Source organism: Vipera berus (assembly GCF_964194415.1).
Source record: "Vipera berus genome assembly, chromosome: 6".
Classification (NCBI taxonomy): domain Eukaryota; kingdom Metazoa; phylum Chordata; class Lepidosauria; order Squamata; family Viperidae; genus Vipera; species Vipera berus.
This window is the reverse complement of record NC_138208.1, coordinates 15143120-15162136: the sequence shown is the minus strand read 5'-3', so window position 1 is coordinate 15162136 and position 19017 is coordinate 15143120. Positions and strand designations below refer to the sequence as shown.

Here is a 19017-nt window from a genome sequence, read left to right as displayed (position 1 = left end):
TCCCTTAGCTAACCCAGCCTCAAGCATAAAAGGCTTCAAAGGTAATAACCACTTTGAATTTTATCTGGAAACATACTGGCTCCAGAGAGTATGGTGTTACATGTGTTAAATACCCAATACCTTTTACTATCTGTATAGCCACATTCTGCACCAATTGAAGCTTCTGAATTTTCTTCAAGGGCAGGCCCATGCTGAGTGAATTGCAATAGTCCAGAGGTATTGGGGCATGAGCAACTGAGCAAATCTCCCAATCCATGAATGTTGCAATATTACCTTCTTAATTTAAATTAAACATATATTGGAGTTAACTTTTAGCATGGTCTTAGAAATCTACACAAAATGGTGAATTTGTTCTTAAAAAGTGAATTACCAAAGACTTTCTAGATAGCAAAAGTGCCATTGCTATAAAAAAAATGCTTTAGTGCATAATGTTGTTTTACATAATTGAAAACATAAGGCCTTTCTTGCTGATTTTTTTTTGTAACTGAAAATATTAAGCAAATTCTTGTAAGAGCACCCTGTGTGTGTATGTACATGTGGGCACACCCCTGTGTATTATATTTGCATAACTTACTATAATTATTTTGTTATAATTTATTACTCCCCTTCAGCAAGAAACTGGGAAAAACTGTGAGCCAAACCCCTACTAATTTATCAAAATAGCATCGCACTACAGACAGGTGTGATATTGTAATGGAATGACCTTGGGAGATGGAGGAAGAGATGCCCACTAGGCAAGAATCAGGTAAGAGAGGGCATAGCCCACACAGATGCATAATGGGCAGAGAAAGAGATTCAGAAAAGAACTTCCTAACCTCTCAAGACTGTAAAAGTGATACTGGGAGATTTGCACTATCAGACCTGCAAGATTCTGTAAATGTAGCCTTACAATAAAGGACAGTTAGCTCATCAGGCAGTGTTTCCTGTTGACCTGGTTGACCTGGGAAGGCTGACATCAATCTTGCAAGCCATGTCTTCACCCCCATCTCCCAATTACATTAGAGATAGATTTCTAAACAGGCAACTTGACAGTGCTAAGCTTGGGAAAGGTTGACATGGAACATAGTGTGGGTGAAAGAAGGGTGACTCAGAACATGGAAATGAAACATCTGCTATAGAGCAAGCCTAGGAAAGAAAAGGGCAAAAGGAAGAAATCAGAAAGTTCAGTATGTAGATGAAAAAAAGGGTAAACAGCAGTCTTCAGTCCAGAGTTGAAACATGAAACTCAGCAAGAGACTGAAAGAGAGTATCAAGGCAGCAATTTTATTGAGAGAAATGACATTATTTTTTCATAAACGATAATTTATGACAGTTGATCAATGTGGTGACATGCATTTGGTTCACACTGCTACAATGAATGTTTAGACAAGGTTGTCACTGAGAATATAGAAATGGACATATAATATATACGTGAAAGAGACTATATCTGTCATGGTTCCGACAAATGAAACTCTTCAAAGAACTTCGAGGCATTGTTTACCTTCATCTTTATTCGAGTAGCATTGCATCGCCACATACATAGCAAAGCCAAAATCTGAATTTCCCTCCCCTGAGCACATAGTATCAAGAACAATTCCCTCCTCTAATTAACAGTCATAAATCACATTCAATTAGTTTGAAATGCAGGCTTTCCCTCCTGTTCTCCAACCTGCCATTTCTTATCATCTCTTATTCCAAAAAACCTTGCTTCTCCCACTGTTACAATATTGTTATGTCTAACTAACTCCCATAGACATTCCTCCTCCTCCCCCCAGTATCATCTAATTCCAACTCTAATTCTAAGAGTAAAACATAAGAAGGAAAATGGCTGCATCTCCATATGTTGTCAAAGCAAGAACATCCGATGTTAGCAGCGTTGACAGTGGATGGATACTAATCAAGGAGAACCAACTTAAACCTGAGGAGAACTTTCCTGACAATGAAAACAATTAATTAATTGGCTTTGGGTGAAGGGAGCTTTAGGATCTGGGACTTTAACATCTTAGTTCTGGATGGGGTGGCACTACCCAGACAAACCCAATCCGCAACTTGGAGGTTCTCCTGGCCTCACGACTCCTGCTCAAAGAGTAGGTGGCAGTTGCAGCTAGGCAGGCTTTTGCACAAGTTTGTCTTGTGCTCCAGTTGCAGCCTTTCCTGGATCGGGAGTCCATGCACTCAGTCATTCAAGCCCTGGCCATCACGTATTTGGGCTACTGCAATGCATTTCACATGGAGCTACCCTTGAAGACCATTTGGAAGCTACAGCTGGCACAGACAGGCAGTTCTGTGGTACAGGAAGTTCTTAGGGCTCTTAAAATAACCCATGTTACACCACTGCTCTGAGAGCTGCATTGGTGGCCAGCTTGCTTTCAGGTGCAGTTCAAGGTATTGGTTAACTCCTTTAAAGCCCTGGAGGGCTCGGGACAGGGGATATTCCTCTGTCCTAGTCCTATTAGACCTCTCAGCGGCTTTCGATACCATCGACCATGGTATCCTGCTGCGGCGCCTCAGGGGATTGGGAGTGGGAGGCACGGTCCTTCAGTGGTTCTCCTCCTATCTCCTGGGACGCTCGCAGTCGGTGTTGGCAGGGGGGCAGAGGTCGACCACGAGGCCTCTCGTTTGTGGAGTCCCTCAGGGGTCGGTCCTCTCGCCTCTCCTGTTCAACATCTACATGAAACCGCTGGGTGAGATCATTCGTGGTTTTGGAGTTGGGTATCATCAGTATGCTGATGATACCCAGCTTTTCATTTCGACCCCAAACCACCCCAGTGATGCCCTCGACGTGATGTCCCGTTGCCTGGAGGCGGTTCGGGTCTGGATGGGGAGGAACAGGCTTTGACTCAACCCTGACAAGACTGAGTGGCTGTGCGTACCGGCATCTCGGGATATCCAGGATATTCCACCCCTTGCCATGGGGGGTGAGTTATTACCCCCCGTAGATAGGGCTCGCAACTTGGGAGTCCTCCTAGACTCACAGCTTTCCCTAGAAGACCATATAGTAGCTGTGACTAGGGGAGCCTTCGCCCAGGTTCGCCTGGTGCGCCAGTTGCGGCCCTATCTAGACCGGGATGCCCTACGTACGGTCACTCACACGCTCGTGACCTCTCGTCTTGACTACTGCAACGCTCTCTACATGGGGCTACCCTTGAAGACCACTCGGAGGCTCCAACTGGTACAGAATGCAGCTGCGAGAGTTGTGTTGGGAGTTTCCCGACACTCCCATGTCACACCTCTGCTCCGCGAGCTGCATTGGCTTCCAGTTGTCTTCCGGGTGAGATTCAAGGTGTTAGTAATGACCTACAAAGCCCTACATGGCATGGGTCCGGAATACCTTGGGGAGCACCTGCGGCCGGCGTCAACTTCCCTCCGCCCAGTACGCTCCCACAGAGAGGGCCTCCTCAGGGTGCCACCGGTCAAAGAATGCCGACTGGTGGCCCCCAGGGGGAGGGCGTTCTCTGTGGGCGCGCCAGATTTATGGAACCATCTTCCGGTCGAGCTCCTGATGGCGCCTGATCTCCGCTCCTTCCGGCGCGATCTTAAAACCTACCTCTTTGAACAAGTTGGCCTGGCCTGATGGGATGGGGTCGGGTTTTATAAATTGATCTTAACCTTTTAATCTGTATTAATTTATTACGGGCATTGCTGTTTAATTACTTTTTAATTTTTGTATCTTGCTTTTTATTATGTATTGCCCTGTTCACCGCCCTGAGTCCTTCGGGAGAAGGGCGGTATACAAATTAAATTTATAAATAATAAATAAATAAATAAATGGTGTGGGTCCAGGTTTCTTGAGGAACTGTCGCACCCTGATGGCACTGACCTACCCCACCCACACTGGCAGAAGCTGGTGAAAAGGGTAAAACGTTCATCTCTGGTATCAGTCAGTCATTCTGTTTTGTTCACTAACCAGCAGAACCAGCAAATCCTTCAAGTCACATTTAACTTGCCAAGTTTCAACGCTAGCTAGTCAACCTATACACCAAAGAAAGTGACCAGAATAAAACAAGCTATAAAATCATATAGCACTATTTGTTATCGGTCGCAAACAAAGAGTTTTCACATAACAAAGGAGCCTTTCAATCACCTTCAAAACTTTTACAACAAATATGATGCAAAAAATTATTAAAAAGTAGTTGTTTTTGTATTTACAGTATGACGTAACATAAAAGCACATAAGGGGCCAAGTTTGTGTCATGCCGGTCATGATGACTAGGCACAAGTATTATCATTTTTGATAAAATCAGGGCTTGTTGAATGCAACTACAATTTTCTATGATTTTTCATCAAAGAATCTGGATCCCACCACAAACCAACAAAATGACCACTTACCCCAAAGAAGAAAATCGGGATAACAGAGTTGGAAGGGACCTTGAAGTTCTTTTACTCCAACTCCCTACTCAGGTTTTACCCCTATAACATTTCAGACAAATAGTTGTCCAATCTTTTCTTAGAAATCTCCAGTGTTGGAGCACCCACAACTTCTGGAGGCAAACCGCTCCACTAAATTAATTGTTCTAACTGTCAGAAATTTCTCCTTAGTTCTAGGTTGATTCTCTCTTTGATTAGTTTCCATCCGTTACTTCTTGTCCTGCCTTCCGGTGCTTTGGAAAATAGGCTGACCCCACCTCTTTTTTGTGACAGCCCTTTAGATATTGGAACACTGCTATCATGTCAACACCTACATGTTTCCATAAATTATATAATTATGTTTATTGGCTATGATATATTTAAAATAAAAAAGCAGTAATACTATCAAGAATCACTTTTATTGTTATAAAGCAGAAAATGTAGCAATAATTTCATACCAGAAAACTGCAATATACTAATACAAATTAGTTTGCGAGAAGCCTGTAGTTGCATTTCTCTCTCTAGTGTCTCAGTCAAAAGGAACTGAATGCTATCCTATAGTAAATTGCAATGAAAGCAATACAATGAGGTGGTTGTCTTATTTAAAAGAAATCCCAATTCTCCGTAGAGTCATTTGGTGCAATTAAGTTTTTGCTTCACTCAGTCCACATTGTTGTCTAATAAAGGTAATTTGGTAATGCTCTATCCCAACAACTGCTCAACCCCTGGATTGCATGTCCTAAGCCACTCTCTTGCCTCCTTCCCAAAAAACAATGGCGTAGCCTGGTTCCTGCCCACTGCAGTTACAGGGCCACAATCAACAAGCTAATTTCTCTATGCAGGAGATAGTTGCTTTGGCCTTATTCTCTGTAGCTACGGACTTCTGCAGGTGGGCTGTGTCCCACACAAGTTTCTTCCATGCACCACCAGAACACTGAAAACACACATGATAAATAGGCTAGAAAGAGGGCCACTGCAACCCTTTTGCCACATCAATTGCAGACAAGCCATTTTCTACTTAATTTGCCTTTATGCAAATCCATCAAGGGCAGAAGGTTGATTTTAATACACAAAAAAGTCTGCATTTGGTTTGCAAAAAAAACCCAGGAAAACCCCAAAGGAAATAGAAGTCTATTAGTTTTAACTTTAGATCTTAAGCATTGTTTCAAAACATTCAAAACAGTATTAGTGAAATTGAGAACATTTTGGTATCTATGCATGCTTGTGAATCAGTGGCTTCATCTGATTCTTGAACCCCAACTCCAGGAATCAGAATTTTCTACTGTACATATAGGTCTTTTACCTGGGGCTTCTAGACATTGGATTTTAATTTTTAAAAAAAACAGATTCTACGTGCCTGAAATCTGACCAAGCACAATGGAAGAGGATTTAATCATTGATGCAATGCAAACTATTTCAGAAGAATTTATCCAAATGTTCTTATTTGCAGGCTGTGTATTAAAACAAGCTTCTACCTATTTTTTTTTTGGCAACATTATCAAATGGAGAAATTAAAAGCAGCCTAATCAAAAAGTGAGAAGGAAGGGCTTACAAGACTAGACTCTATGTGTCTCTTTATCTTTTCTTTTGCCCAATATATGTAGGCCTTGTGGCTATTAAGAAAAATGTTAAACAGGAAAGAGATATGGCAGCAGAAACTAAACAATTACACAGCTCTGTTATTTTGGCCACAATGGGACCATTTAAGCTTAAAAGCATTTTTTTGGAAAGATTTTAGCACTTCTGGTTTCTTGCCACTGGTTTCCTATACCTCAAAAGATGGGAAAATATAACTGGATGCTAAGAACAACAATTGGGATGTTAAAACCACCGTTTGGTAAAAGAGAAAAAAACCATGCCCTGTGGAAGAGCTGTAGCAGATAAAACAACAGTTCTTCTCAGCTCCTACATTAAAGCACCAAGAACAACAACACAAAAGAACAACAACGCAGCAGGGTATCTTAACACCATTTTGCTTTGGAAAGATAAATTGTAAAATAAGAACAACTGACTCCTTTTAGGAAAAGAAGCCTGCAATTTTTTTGACCGCCAAAGGTCAAATTTAATATCGGGAGAGGCAAGAATTACAGTGTGGGCAGGATCTGTGACAACTCTGTCAAATGCACAGTGGTAATTGGGGGGAGTGGGGGAGGTCTTCAGTTTTAAGACTCAAAATGATGAAAAACCGGACTGTCCATTTTCAGCAAAAATAGTCAGAGGCGGCACTGGAAGCCTTTTATGGAAACCATTGGAATTATTAACTGAACACCCTAATCTAGAATATATTTTTCCTCTATTGGGTCAGACACTTATCTTTACTGTCACAAAAACCCCTTAACTCTAAATCAACTTTCCATAATCACCCACAGGTAGAAAAAAAACAGTCCTTTCTCCTGTTTCATACTATACTTATTTATTTACAGACTTATTAGTTACATTAATATGCATCAAAGCTCAAGGCAACAAACAAAATGAAGCCATTAATGCCATTCCTCTAGCCCAGAATTCCCTAAAAAGGTCAATATCCACCTCCAAGAGTCAATGGAAGTATCCAAAGGGTTGAAAAATATTTGAGGGTTTGAAGGAGGTCAGTAAATGGCTGGGAGGGTAGGTGTGTCAATAGATGGTGGATAAATGAAAAAAAAAAGTTGATTGGGGTCAATTAACATTTGGGTTCTCTGCAGAGCTGTAGGCTAGTCCCTAGATTCAAAAGCTGAGGTAGCTAATAATATCCAAAGTTGGATGGTCATCTCTATCCTCCTCTTTCTCCTCCACCTCATTAGTTAAAGTATTAATTAGATTATTTTCATATAATAAATTGAGGGTTGATGAAGAATCTGAAACTTTATAAAGGGGTCAGTGAGCTGAAAAGTTTGGGGACCCCTACTCTAGCCAGAATCCTTCCAGAGCAACCCATAGGAGATGTAGTAGGAGGGGACAGGTATTTTGGTTGAAGCCCTCAATATTTTTCCCCCAACAGGCTAAAGTTGAATCCCTAGTCTTCATCCTCAAATGAAACATGCCCAAAAGATTATCCTCTTTCTTTCCATTGTGTTCCTCACTACTTAGCTTTATACTGAAAGCTGTTTCTACAAATTGAGATTCGTGGTTCAAATTGTATTTGTTAATAAAACTAAAAATAAATACTAACATACAGACAAAAAAGATAAGTAAATTACTAACAAATCTAGCAGTGCAACTCTCCTCCCTTTTAACTAGGTATAACAACAGTTGACATCTGACCCATCAAATTAAAATTAAAATAGCACTCTTGTTTGTTGACCAACCTGTTATACCTTAGTATAGGATTTCCTGCCTAAGCAGGGGGTTGGACTAGAACAGGGGTAGGCAACCTTGGCTCTTTGATGACTCGTGGACTTCATCTCCCAGAATTCCTGAGCCAGCCATGCTGAGGAGAAAGGAAGAGGTTTCTAAGCTGAGTCATGCTGGCTCAGGAATTCTGGGAGTTGAAGTCCACGAGTCATCAAAGAGCCAAGGTTGCCTACCCCTGGACTAGAAGATCTCCAAGGTCTCTTTCAACTCTGTCTATTCTATTCTATTCTATTCTATTCTATTCTATTCTATTCTATTCTATTCTATTCTATTCTATTCTATTCTATTCTATTCTATCCTATTCTATTCTGTGGGAAGTCAAATACCCCCCCAGAGAAGGAAATATTAAAAGGGCAGAAAAATATATTTCCTCAAAGGATCTTAAAGAGGCAGAAAAGCATGCCCAGTTTTTCTTAATAGCCCCAAGTCTCCCTTCCCCAAGCAGAAACCAGCTCTGTAGAAATGCAGATATGATAATCCATTCAGGAAGGTTGAAGCTAGGAGATTAAGAAGACAAAGACACCTAAAATGTACATACCCCACCCATACTCTTAAGACAGGACATAATAGGATTAACCCACAGATGCCAAAGGAGCACACTCAGACTCACGTCAAAATACATGATGCAGGAAATACAAAGCCTCAAACAGGAACAGGAAACAACCTCAAGAGTCCCAGAGGGTAAAAAAAAAACCCACTCCCTACATGTGCTCTCTCTCTCTCTCCCTTTTTTCTTCCAGAGCCATCTTTCTGTCTGGCTCTCTTCTTCAATAACTGCAACCTTCTGTCTAAAGCAGTCACCATGTTGTTTATTCCTGGCTTGGACTGAACCATGATGACTTTTCCTTATTCTATTCTATTCTATTCTATTCTATTCTATTCTATTCTATTCTATTCTATTCTATTCTATTCTATTCTATTCTATTCTATTCTATTCTATTCTATTCTATTCCATTCCATTCCATTCCTACTCCTACTCCTACTCCTACTCCTACTCCTATTTTTGTAGTCAATCTCCTATCTACCTACTTAAAATATTAGCTGCCTTGCAAACATCATGTGAATTGTTCTGGCTAGGCCTTTAAGCTATTTTACACAAGAAGGATCACAACAAACCAATTTCTTAGCCTTCTTTGTTAAAGGAAAAGGATCGTGGAGCAATATATTTACACAAATGTAGCCATTGACATCACATACAATTCTTGAAGAGATATCTACCACTGTGAAGATTAAATCTGATCCAGATAGGTCCATTGTTAAGCAACAATCAATAACAGAGGGTAAACAACCAGTTCCAAATGGGAGGGAAAGCTAAACTTAAGGGCTCCTTCAGGGAGCAAAATATCATTTCTTCAGTTCACTGAAGATAACCTTAAAGTATAATTTTAGAGTACAACCATTTATGGATGTTGTCATCATTCAGTCGCTGACTCTTTATGACCCCATGGACCATAGCATGCCACACACTCCAACATCCTCCACTGTCTCTGGAGTGCACTCAAATTCATATCCATTGTGTCATTTATAGATGAGCATATCACAAAAACGAATAGCATAATTCCCCCCTTTTTAAAAAGTGTGCACTTGAATGTTCCTCCAAACTAAGTGACTTCTTAACTTTTTTAAAAATGCCCCTTTTAATAGTATCTCCAACTCTCTGTCACATTATGTCCTAGAGTGGTGTTTCACAAGGCTGGCAACTTTAAGACACGTTGCTAGGGAATTCTTAAACTCACCAAAATTGAGAAACATTATAGTAATGATGACTGTTTCTCAGCCTCAGCATCTTTAAAATGTGTGCACTTCAACTCCCAGAATTCCCCAGCCAACACACACCTACGTATATTATCCATCCTAGGATCAGAGAAGAAATATTCAGTTTCGTGAGACTGGAAGCCCATAACTAAACTGGAAAAAAGAGTTGCCATATCTTAAACCAGCGTTAAGCTTTTTTTTCTCTCAGGCACCTTCCTACTTTTAAAGATTATGGAGGAGAACTCCCAAAGAGCTATATTTATTGTATATTTATTCAAAATTAAAACTGATGCATTCACTGCTGCTATGGGTTCTCACAGTCGTTTGGTGGGATTTTAGTAGTCCACTTATTACTACATTATTGTAATATTGTACTGTATTGTTCAATGTAGATTGGCAAATAATTTTGATTTGTGGACCCGAAAGTGTCTACGAGGCCTCCTGAAGCCCTCTGTCCCATTCTAAGAAACACTGTCCATATGTTCATGGGTGTCAGGAAGGGAACTTCAGCAGTACCATCTGAATAACAGCTTCTGCCATTGCTTTTTCCTCTTCCTTCTCATCTTATTTAAGAGCTGCACGCTATCTGCATGGCCTAATGCATTTGTGCACCCTTGCTGAAATGAAACTATTCCTCTGAACATGTCTGCCACTTGCTGAGAATTATAAAATGAGCTAACAATGCCAAGAGTCCTAAAAATCCTCATCACCCTTGTGTCCCAATTTTCAACAGCAGCAGCATGTAACACCGTCTGAAGCTTGGAATATACGTATACACATATTTCCATTACTTAATCCCTACAATTTTAGATGATTATCTCTAATCCATCAATCTAAACACATGGATGGAGCTTTTGTTTCATCTAATTTGACCTCAAACACTATGCTTCTCAATGAAATGGATTCGTGCCTTTTAATGGACAGAAGTCAAGCATTTGGTTGTAGAAATGCAATTTATTTACATACTTAGAAGTCTACCCATAATTACAAATAGCTCATAGGAGAACAAGCTGCTTATTATTACTGAATACAAGGAGGCAACATGTCATGAAGGAATTGGTAGGAGATTTAATCAAATAGTTCAATCGAAAGCCCCCCTGAAAGAACAAGAAAATCTGCATCACCTCGAACACATGTCACACAAAAAGAAAGTCTATCAAACTGAATGCAACTCATCAAAATTAAAGTTATGTTTTTACTCCATGTCTGAAAGGGCTACAGATGATACAAAGCAATTGAGAGTCTGAGTGCTGAGCTATATTTTTATTTTATTTATTTATCCTATCTTTATTATTTTATAAATAAAAGATTTAATTTAATTTAATTTAATTTAATTTAATTTAATTATGGGACTTGTATGCCGCCCTATCTCCCGAAGGACTCAGGGTGGCTAACAACAATAAAACAACAATAAAAACAATGAATACAAATATTAAAAGAGATTACATTTTACAAAGCCCCAGGGGACCCGCTGCGTCACCCCCCCCCAAATCTCCCTGAATCTAGATTGAACCTGGTTCCTTCCCAACGGGAGTGTCAGCAAGGCAGAACATGGACACGGGGAAGGGTTGTTTGTTTTGAAGTTCCGACATTTTAACGTGAGGCAGAAGCACAGCCGCAAACCCAGAGGAACCGGACGAATGTCTGAATGGGTGGACAATGCTGGCACCCCTTAATTGCTTTGGGAAGGAACCCCACTGTGGTGGGTTGGGTGAAAGCCAAGTACTCTAAAGTGGCAACTGGATTTTTTTTTCTTCTTTAAATGTCTCCCATTAATTGGGAGGGGGGAGAGCAGGAGGCACCACCTACACGTATTTCTATGGATATTCCCAGTGATCCAGGTCATGGTTGCTCCAAAAGTGCTTTTTCCAAAGGCAAAACTGGACTTCCCCGGTTTTCCCTTGAAGACGTTTCGCTCCTCATCCAAGAAGCTTCTTCAGTTCTGACTGAACTGAACTGGAGTCAGAACTGAACTGAAGATGAGAAGCGAATCGTCTTCAAGATGAACTAACATATCTTCCTCCACCTATTTTTCCCCACAAAAACAATCCTGTGAGATGGGCTGGCCTGAGAGATGACCCACCCAAATTCATCTGGATTGACCAGTCACAAATCATGCAGAATCACAGCAAAAAAAAAAAGATTGCATGCTGGCCTCAATTTCCTGTGAGGCCGCCATTCATAATCAAACGGAAAGAGTTTTGGTGATGTACAAAACAATGCTTCTACAACTTATGTGATTGCCTGGGATGTAAAGTGGTTCTAGGACTTGCTTCTTTATCAGCTGCCAATGCATTCATTTCACTGTAATAGCATGTACAGATTCAAAAGCCGTTTAAATTTACCATGGGGAAAAAAGATAAGTGTTTTATGTAACTGACAGAAAAGCAGTCTGACCTCCGTTACCTTTTCGCAAAAAAATGGACACATCTCTTTTTTGCACTTTGAAAAGCAAGGGTGGGTCATTCTTTTAATTAACTCTTCTCGAGAATGGAAGAAGTTACCATGTCTTAGGTTAGGCCACCTAAGCCAATTTTAGGTAGAGTTTGATCCCATTATTTGATCCTTTTCAACTGGTGATGCCGGGACTCAGACATGAAACTTACTGCATGCAGTTCACATACAGCAGACATGTGAAACACAAGGCCCGGGGGCCGGATCCAACCCGCGAAGTGGTTTCATGTGGCCCGCGAAGCCATCCTGGAAACAGTGAGGGAATGGCCCCCACTGCCTTGGCCCTGGCCCAGAGACCCTCCTTCTGCCAGAGACCCTCAGATCTGTCCCACTCCTGCCCAGGCCCCCATAGGCACCCTTGATGTGAACGATGTAGAGCTGGTCACGCCCACCAAGTAGGCCATACGCACTCTAGTCACGCCCACTCAGTAGGCCACGCCCACCCTGGCCATACTCACCCGGCCCCTTGAGGGCAACCGCAATGCTGATGCGGCCCTCAATGAAATTGAGTTTGACACCCCTGACATACAGCGAGAGACTGACCTGCCTTCCTTCATTTCTCTCTCTCTCAGTTCACTATTCTTGATCCTTGGTATAGATATGCTAATCTAAAATACTGACATAACAAGGTGACTTCATGAAGATTTTTACAAGGGGAGAACTCCTGGGCCTTTTTTTTCCCCCTTGACCTTCTCTACTCTCTACTGCGCTCTTGCCTTTGAAACAAAAACAGAGCATCTGGGCTTTAACTGTCACAAACCTGCAGTACCTCAAAAGGCATGAATAAAGACAGAATTCAACAATCCTTCTCCCCACCCCCACCCATCCCTTAATTCTTGCAACAATCAAATATCTCTTTGGTTGTATCAGGTTGCAATTTCTCTCCTTTCACTGCAGGTATCTCTTATGTAAGTGTCCATTTCCCCTTGACTTCTAACAAGAACAAAAGCTCAAAAGAAAGTAAATCAAGGAATGCTAACAAGCAGCAAGAAATCTCACATGATGAGGCCTGTGAAAGTCAAGATCAGATAAACAAAACAAGTGGGAGGCACCACAGACTTCCAGGCCAGCTTCACCGAGGTTTCTTTACACTTTTTATACACAGCCAGAGTTTTAGACTATCCCTTGATCAACCTCCCAGATTCTCTCCCAGTTAGCTATGCAGGATGGGAATCATAGATGCTTCACATTGGGTAGGGATACATGCACAATATTATTACGGCATAAAAGGTAAAGGTTCCCCCGCACATGCGTGCTAGTCGTTTCCGACTCTAGGGGCCGGTGCTCATCTCCGTTTCAAAGCCGAAGAGCCAGCGCTTGTCTGAGGACATCTCCGTGGTGGCTAGAAAGGCCCAACAGAGGCTTCACTTTCTTAGGGTCTTGCGGAAGAACAGGGTAGAACAACAGCTAATGACCCTCTTTTACCAGTCTACTATAGAGAGCGTCCTCTCGTATGGTATTGTGGTTTGGTATGCTGGTCTGACAGCCGCGGACAGGAAAGTATTACAGAGGGTAGTGAGCACAGCAAAAGACATTGTGGGCTTTTCCCTGACACCACTGGATGACATCGCCAGGGCTCGTTGCCTTGGAAGAGTGAGGAAGATTCTCAGGGATGACTCACACCCTAGACGGTATCTCTTTACTCTCCTACCATCCAGTAGGAGATATAGGAATATAGCCAGCTGTACCAACAGGCTGAAAAATAGCTTTTATCCATGGGCTGTTAGGCTTTTAAATGGGACATAATCTTATGCAGAATTGACTTGGGAGGCCGGTGTGTGGTGTAGTTGGTTCACATGGTGTGGTAGGATGGAGGGTTTGTTGTCACTGTGTGTTGGGGGGAGAGAGCACGGGGGGAGGCTCAGCTAATCTCAATGTACACATGTTGTACTTTGACAATAAAGGTTTATTATGTGGCTGGCATGACTAGACGCCAAAGGCGCACGGAACGCTGTTACCTTCCCACCGTAGTGGTCCCTATTTTTCTACTTGCATTTTTACGTGCTTTCGAACTGCTAGGTTGGCAGAAGCTGGGACGAGTAACAGGCGCTTACTCTTGTTACGCGGCACTCGGGATTCGACCCGCCAAACTGCCGACCTTCTGATCGACAAGCTCAGCATCCTAACCCACTGAGCCATCGCGTCCCTTATTACGGCGTATTACTACACAGTAATGAAGGTTGAGGTTACAAAATCTGCAGAATCAACATATCTCTAAGTGTAATACAGAATCACCTGACAATTCAAGAAAATATTTGCCAGGATGGTCTTTAATAATTTGAGAGCAAATCCACCAGGACCTTCCAAATAACAAAGGGTAGAAGGAGAATAAAAAGTTCATTTACAGTTACACTGACTTCATTACAGTGTAATACATAAATCTACAAAGCTGTTCCTCTCACCTTCAAGCCCACATACGGGCTTCCCAGAATCAACTGGTGGCCATTATGGGAACAGAACATTGGACATGGAGCTTTGGCCCAATTTCTTTGGTACATTTATATCCCACCCTCCTCCCATTCTATCTCCACCAAGTTTTTCCTTTGGTATTTTTCATCTTTCCCTGTTAAAAGAGATGCATAAGACACGTGAAGTGAAACAAATTCTTTTCAATGGACCTGCAAACCCAACTTGAGCTCAAAAGAATTTATTTGCTTCTTTTAACAAGCTGGAACTTCACTTCTTCTTACTATCTGAACAAAGGATATGACAATATTTCATTTTATCTGTACAGCTAAATGATGAAAGAATCTAATTTCAATTTCATAGGCCTTCCACAAACACTGTAAACAACCTGCTCAGCTCTCTAAATGCTTTTTAAAAAGCAAAGTGTAGATAAGGGGGGGGGGGTTGATGACGCTGTGTCGACAAGAACTTGCTGCAGACAGTGGTTTTTATGGAAATTATTACCACCAAAGCTTAATGGAATTCTGTTAAGAATATTATGCTAATCTCTAAAGTGCATTAAGCCCACCATTACACTAGTATAAGAAAGACATTATAAATGATGTCATCCATTGCTACTACAAAGTTAAAATAAAATTCTCTCCAGCAACATAAATGAATTGTTTTGTCTATAATCATACAAATTCATTCAACAAGAGTAATAAGTCAGATAGAGAATTAATAAGCATTTATTGCATTATTATTCCACCTTGATTCCAAGGAGACTAAAACATTATAGCAACAATAAAATAAGTTTGGTGGACCAATACCACATCTATCTACGTAAGCTCACTCATTGCTCTTCAGATCTGAGCTGAGTTTTCAGCAAAGGTTTTCCAAATAAACCAGAAAAACTCTGTTCTCAAGGGACAATGGGAGAAGAACAAACAGATTTAAATACTACACCAACTCCCATAATCTGGTGCCTTCCAGAAAAATAACATTGTGATTTATTTATCTATGGTTTATGGACTACCCTACACCTGACTAAGTTAATCCAACATATTAAGAAACCACATGATGATTTGCGATGCTGTTTGAATCAAGCCACTGAATCAGACCATAGGTCCATCAACCGAGTATTGGAGACATCAGCTAAGCTGGGCAACAGATTTTTAGGATTTCCCACTGTAATCTTTCCTTATCTTGAGATGCTGAGGTTTGAACTTCAACTTTTGTCCATGCAATGTTTGTTCTTTTGCCCTGCCATGGTGAAAATAAAGTCCATGACATCTGCGAATCATAATTTGGAGACTGCTGTTCTATTTACATTGCAGAAGTTTGCAACTTTGTTGTTAACAGCCAGTTCTCAGGAACTGTCTCTCATGACTAAAAGAAAACAATTGCAATCTTCCAATTTCATGTCACTGGTTTTTGAAGCAAAAGTAAGACGTCTACTAATTCAAAAGTAGACCCTAGCAATCTGCAGTGTTCAAATCTGAAGCAAGAAAAAATGCTTCAGTTGCAGCATGGGTACCTTTGCTGTATCTTTAAACAGTTCCTTCTAGGCTTAGGAAAATATATGTTGGAGTTCAGGAGACAACAGCGAATGACATGTGATTGCATTCCATAAGATCTCTGAATAAACACACACAGAGAGAGACACACATCTATGCCAGCCCAGAAAAAGGTGTGGCTTCTTTGAGGAGTTGCCAACACTTTGCCTGCTTTAGATCCAAACACTGCACACCACTGTTTACAGGTCAGGCCAGTCCTTTAGATTGAATCTCCAAAAGGTTCTTCACAGCATTTGGACATTATCCTAGGACAGGGGTCTACAAACCTGGCCCTTTTATGACTTGTGAACTCAGCCTGGCTGAGGAATTCTGGCAGTTGAAGTCCACAAGTCATCAAAGGGCCAAGTTTGAAGACCCCTGTCCTAGGACTTGTATGCAATAGCTTAAAGCCCAGGTGCCTCTTTTCAAGGTGCAGCCACTTTGTTAGAGAAAGGCACTTGATATATACTCCAAGAGAGAATGTGAAGCACAGCACAACTCTACCAGCATAAACAAAATTTTGCTGCCACATCTGCCAGCCATGGCAATTCTGTCTTCCCCAAACCAGGCTTAAAAAGCTTGAAAGCAACAAATACAGGTAATCCTTGACTTATGACCACAATTGAGCCCAAAATTTCCACTGCTAAGCAAGACAGTTGTTAAATGAGTTCTTGCCCCATTTCATGACCTTCCTTGCCAGAGCTGTTAAATGAATCACTGCAGTTAAGTTAGTAACATCACTGGTAAGTGAATCTATCCTCCCCCCTAGACTTTGATTGTTAAAAAGTCACAAAAGGTGATTCCAAGATACTGCAACCTTCAAAAATACGTGCCAGTTGCCAAGTGTTTGAATTTTGATCACATGACTATGGGGATTCTGCAACAGCTGTAAATATGAAAAACATTCATAACTCACTTTCTTCAGTACTGTTGTAAATTCAAATTTATTTATTTATTTATTTATTTATTATTATTTAAATTTATATACCACCCTATTCCCGTAGGACTCAGGGCAGTTTACAGGGAAAATTAAAATACATAGTGTACAAAATTAAAATCAATTAAAACTATTAATTAAATTACAGTCCCTGAAGTTAAACTAAAACCCGATTAAATTAAATTAAATTAAAACCCCTCAGTCTGGGGTTGCTAAATAATAAATGGTTGCTAAATAAATGGTTGTAGGTTGAGGATTGCCTGTACTACAAATTATAACTGAAGACATGTTTCAAGGGAGAAAACCAGTAAGGTAAAGTTTGCTTCTCCCAGCAGCCAAGTTTAAATAACAAACTGTCAGAGCTCCACCAATCCTACAACATATGAAACATATCTTTACTTTCCAAAAAGTAAACAACCCTCTCAAGAGTTCTCTTTATTCACCAGTCCCAAGGACAATATTTAAAAGAAACTCGCTTTTTTCCACACATCTAGCCCCATCTTCCAAAAAGAATCTTATATTGAAACCTTATGGGAAAACAAGTCACAGCAATCAGTAGCATCTGGCTGACCTTGGCTGATTTGATATTATGTTTAGTCCTTGGGATAGGACACCATCAGGAAATCCTTCGGCTGTTAACGAGACTGGAAAACCAAGCAGGTAAACGACAAACTATTTCCATACTGTTGCCAAGAAAACTACACTGAGGCCTACCTATAATTATCACAAGTTTGGGTCAAACCAGGGCAGGAAAGCAAGGAAACAATTTCCTTTACCTACGGAAAGGATGCTGGAGAAAGCAGAAGAAACGGCGAGGAGGAGCGATAGTTTCAGGAACAGAAAGTTGTTTGCCAAAAGCACAGAGGGGTTGCACAGATTTTGTCCCTCATTTTTTTTGGGGGGGGGAGGAGGAGGAACACCGGCAAAGTGAAGGAATGAAGTGAGAAGAGCCATAAAACACCATTTTCTCCCAAGGAATCCTTGGAACTGGCTGCTGCTCTGCCTCGATCCCTTCCAGGTGGCAAAAGCATTTCAGGATTTTGGAAGGGGGGGAGGGGAAAGGGTGTCTTCCTGTCCATGGGGGGGGGGCGGAGGGGAAAACGCCCGCAGCCTGTGCTAAAACAGGAACGAGGCTCCCACCCAGAACCTGAGAAACTTCAAAAGATCCGAAGTGGCAGCTGAACAAGCCCAGGGTGGAAAGTGTCAAAAACGTCCCGGGTGGGTGGGTGGGTGGGTGGGGGCGGGGGGAGACTTACAGCCATTCCTTGAGCGGGTGGGGGGCTTTCCAAAGTCCCGGCGAAGGAAGACTCTCTTTCCAACCAGAGAAACCCCCCCCCAAAAAAAAAAGACAGAGAGAGAGAGAGAGAGAGAGAGGAAGGACTGGTTTGAGGCTTGAGCAAAAAAAAGGGGGGGGACGCCGAGGGGATCGGCGACGGGACGGGACGGAGAGGGCCAGAGGGAAGCGGAGGCTCCTTTCTCCATCGGGGATGGCCGAGGCCCAAGCGACGGCGAAGGGAGCAAAGCTGGAAGGGAGGCAGGTCGTTCTGCGGGGAAGGGGCTCCCCGCGCTTCTCCGTGGCCACCAGGAGGAGGAGGAGGAGGAGGGCGAGAAGCAAGGGCGGGGACGGCGGGACGCTTTGTTCCTTACCCTGCACGGAATTCGGACCAAACTTTCATTCACGCTGCCCAGCCGGCGATGCCCTCGCTCAGCTTCCTTTCCACCGATGCGCGCCCCGCCGAGCCTTGCCCAAGCCTTCCTTTGCCGCCGCCGCCGCCGTAGTAGCTTGGGCCGGCTTGCGCGGGAAGCCCGACCCCGGTTTCCGCCCGCCTTCGGTAAGGCTTTCAGCTCAGGCCAGCCCACAAGCCCCTTGGCGGGGCTGGCAGCAGCAGGTGCTCCGGCCGCCAGGCCCCCTCGGCGCCCCAGCCAAGACCGCGACGAGAGCCCTGCGCAGCCGCCGCCGCCGCCGTCACCGCTCTCCCCTTCCTTCAATCGCCAGCCTCGGCTGCATCCTCGGCGCGCAAAGGGGGGCGGGCTCGGCGCGCGCAGCTCCGCCTGTTTTCCCGTCTGATTGGCAAAGGCTTCGGGCCGGGAACCGGGAGGGGGTCCCAGGGCCCCCGGGGGTGCTTGTGGGGAGTGGGGTGGGGGGGCGGCGGCGTGCCTTTGGCCCGGTGGCTGTCAGGGTTGGTTGCGGGCTGGCGGAGGGTTTCATTTTGCTGCGCTCCGCTAAGCAGGTGGGCGCCGGGGAAGGCAGGGTTAAATCAGGGGTCTTCA

At 42.7% G+C, this 19017-nt stretch overlaps 1 protein-coding gene across 2 annotated transcripts in view; it reads right to left on the bottom strand.

Annotated features, from left to right (window-relative positions):
• The window catches only part of GRAMD4 (GRAM domain containing 4), a 204639-nt gene extending 185832 nt beyond the window's left edge, over positions 1–18807 (bottom strand). For both annotated transcript variants that reach the window (XM_081330928.1, XM_081330927.1), the window contains exon 1: positions 18394–18807. In XM_081330928.1, the coding sequence (XP_081187054.1) occupies positions 18394–18422 (29 nt within the window). In that variant the 5' untranslated portion in view covers positions 18423–18807. The remainder of the gene's footprint in view (positions 1–18393) is intronic.
• Positions 18808–19017: the final 210 nt, after the last annotated feature.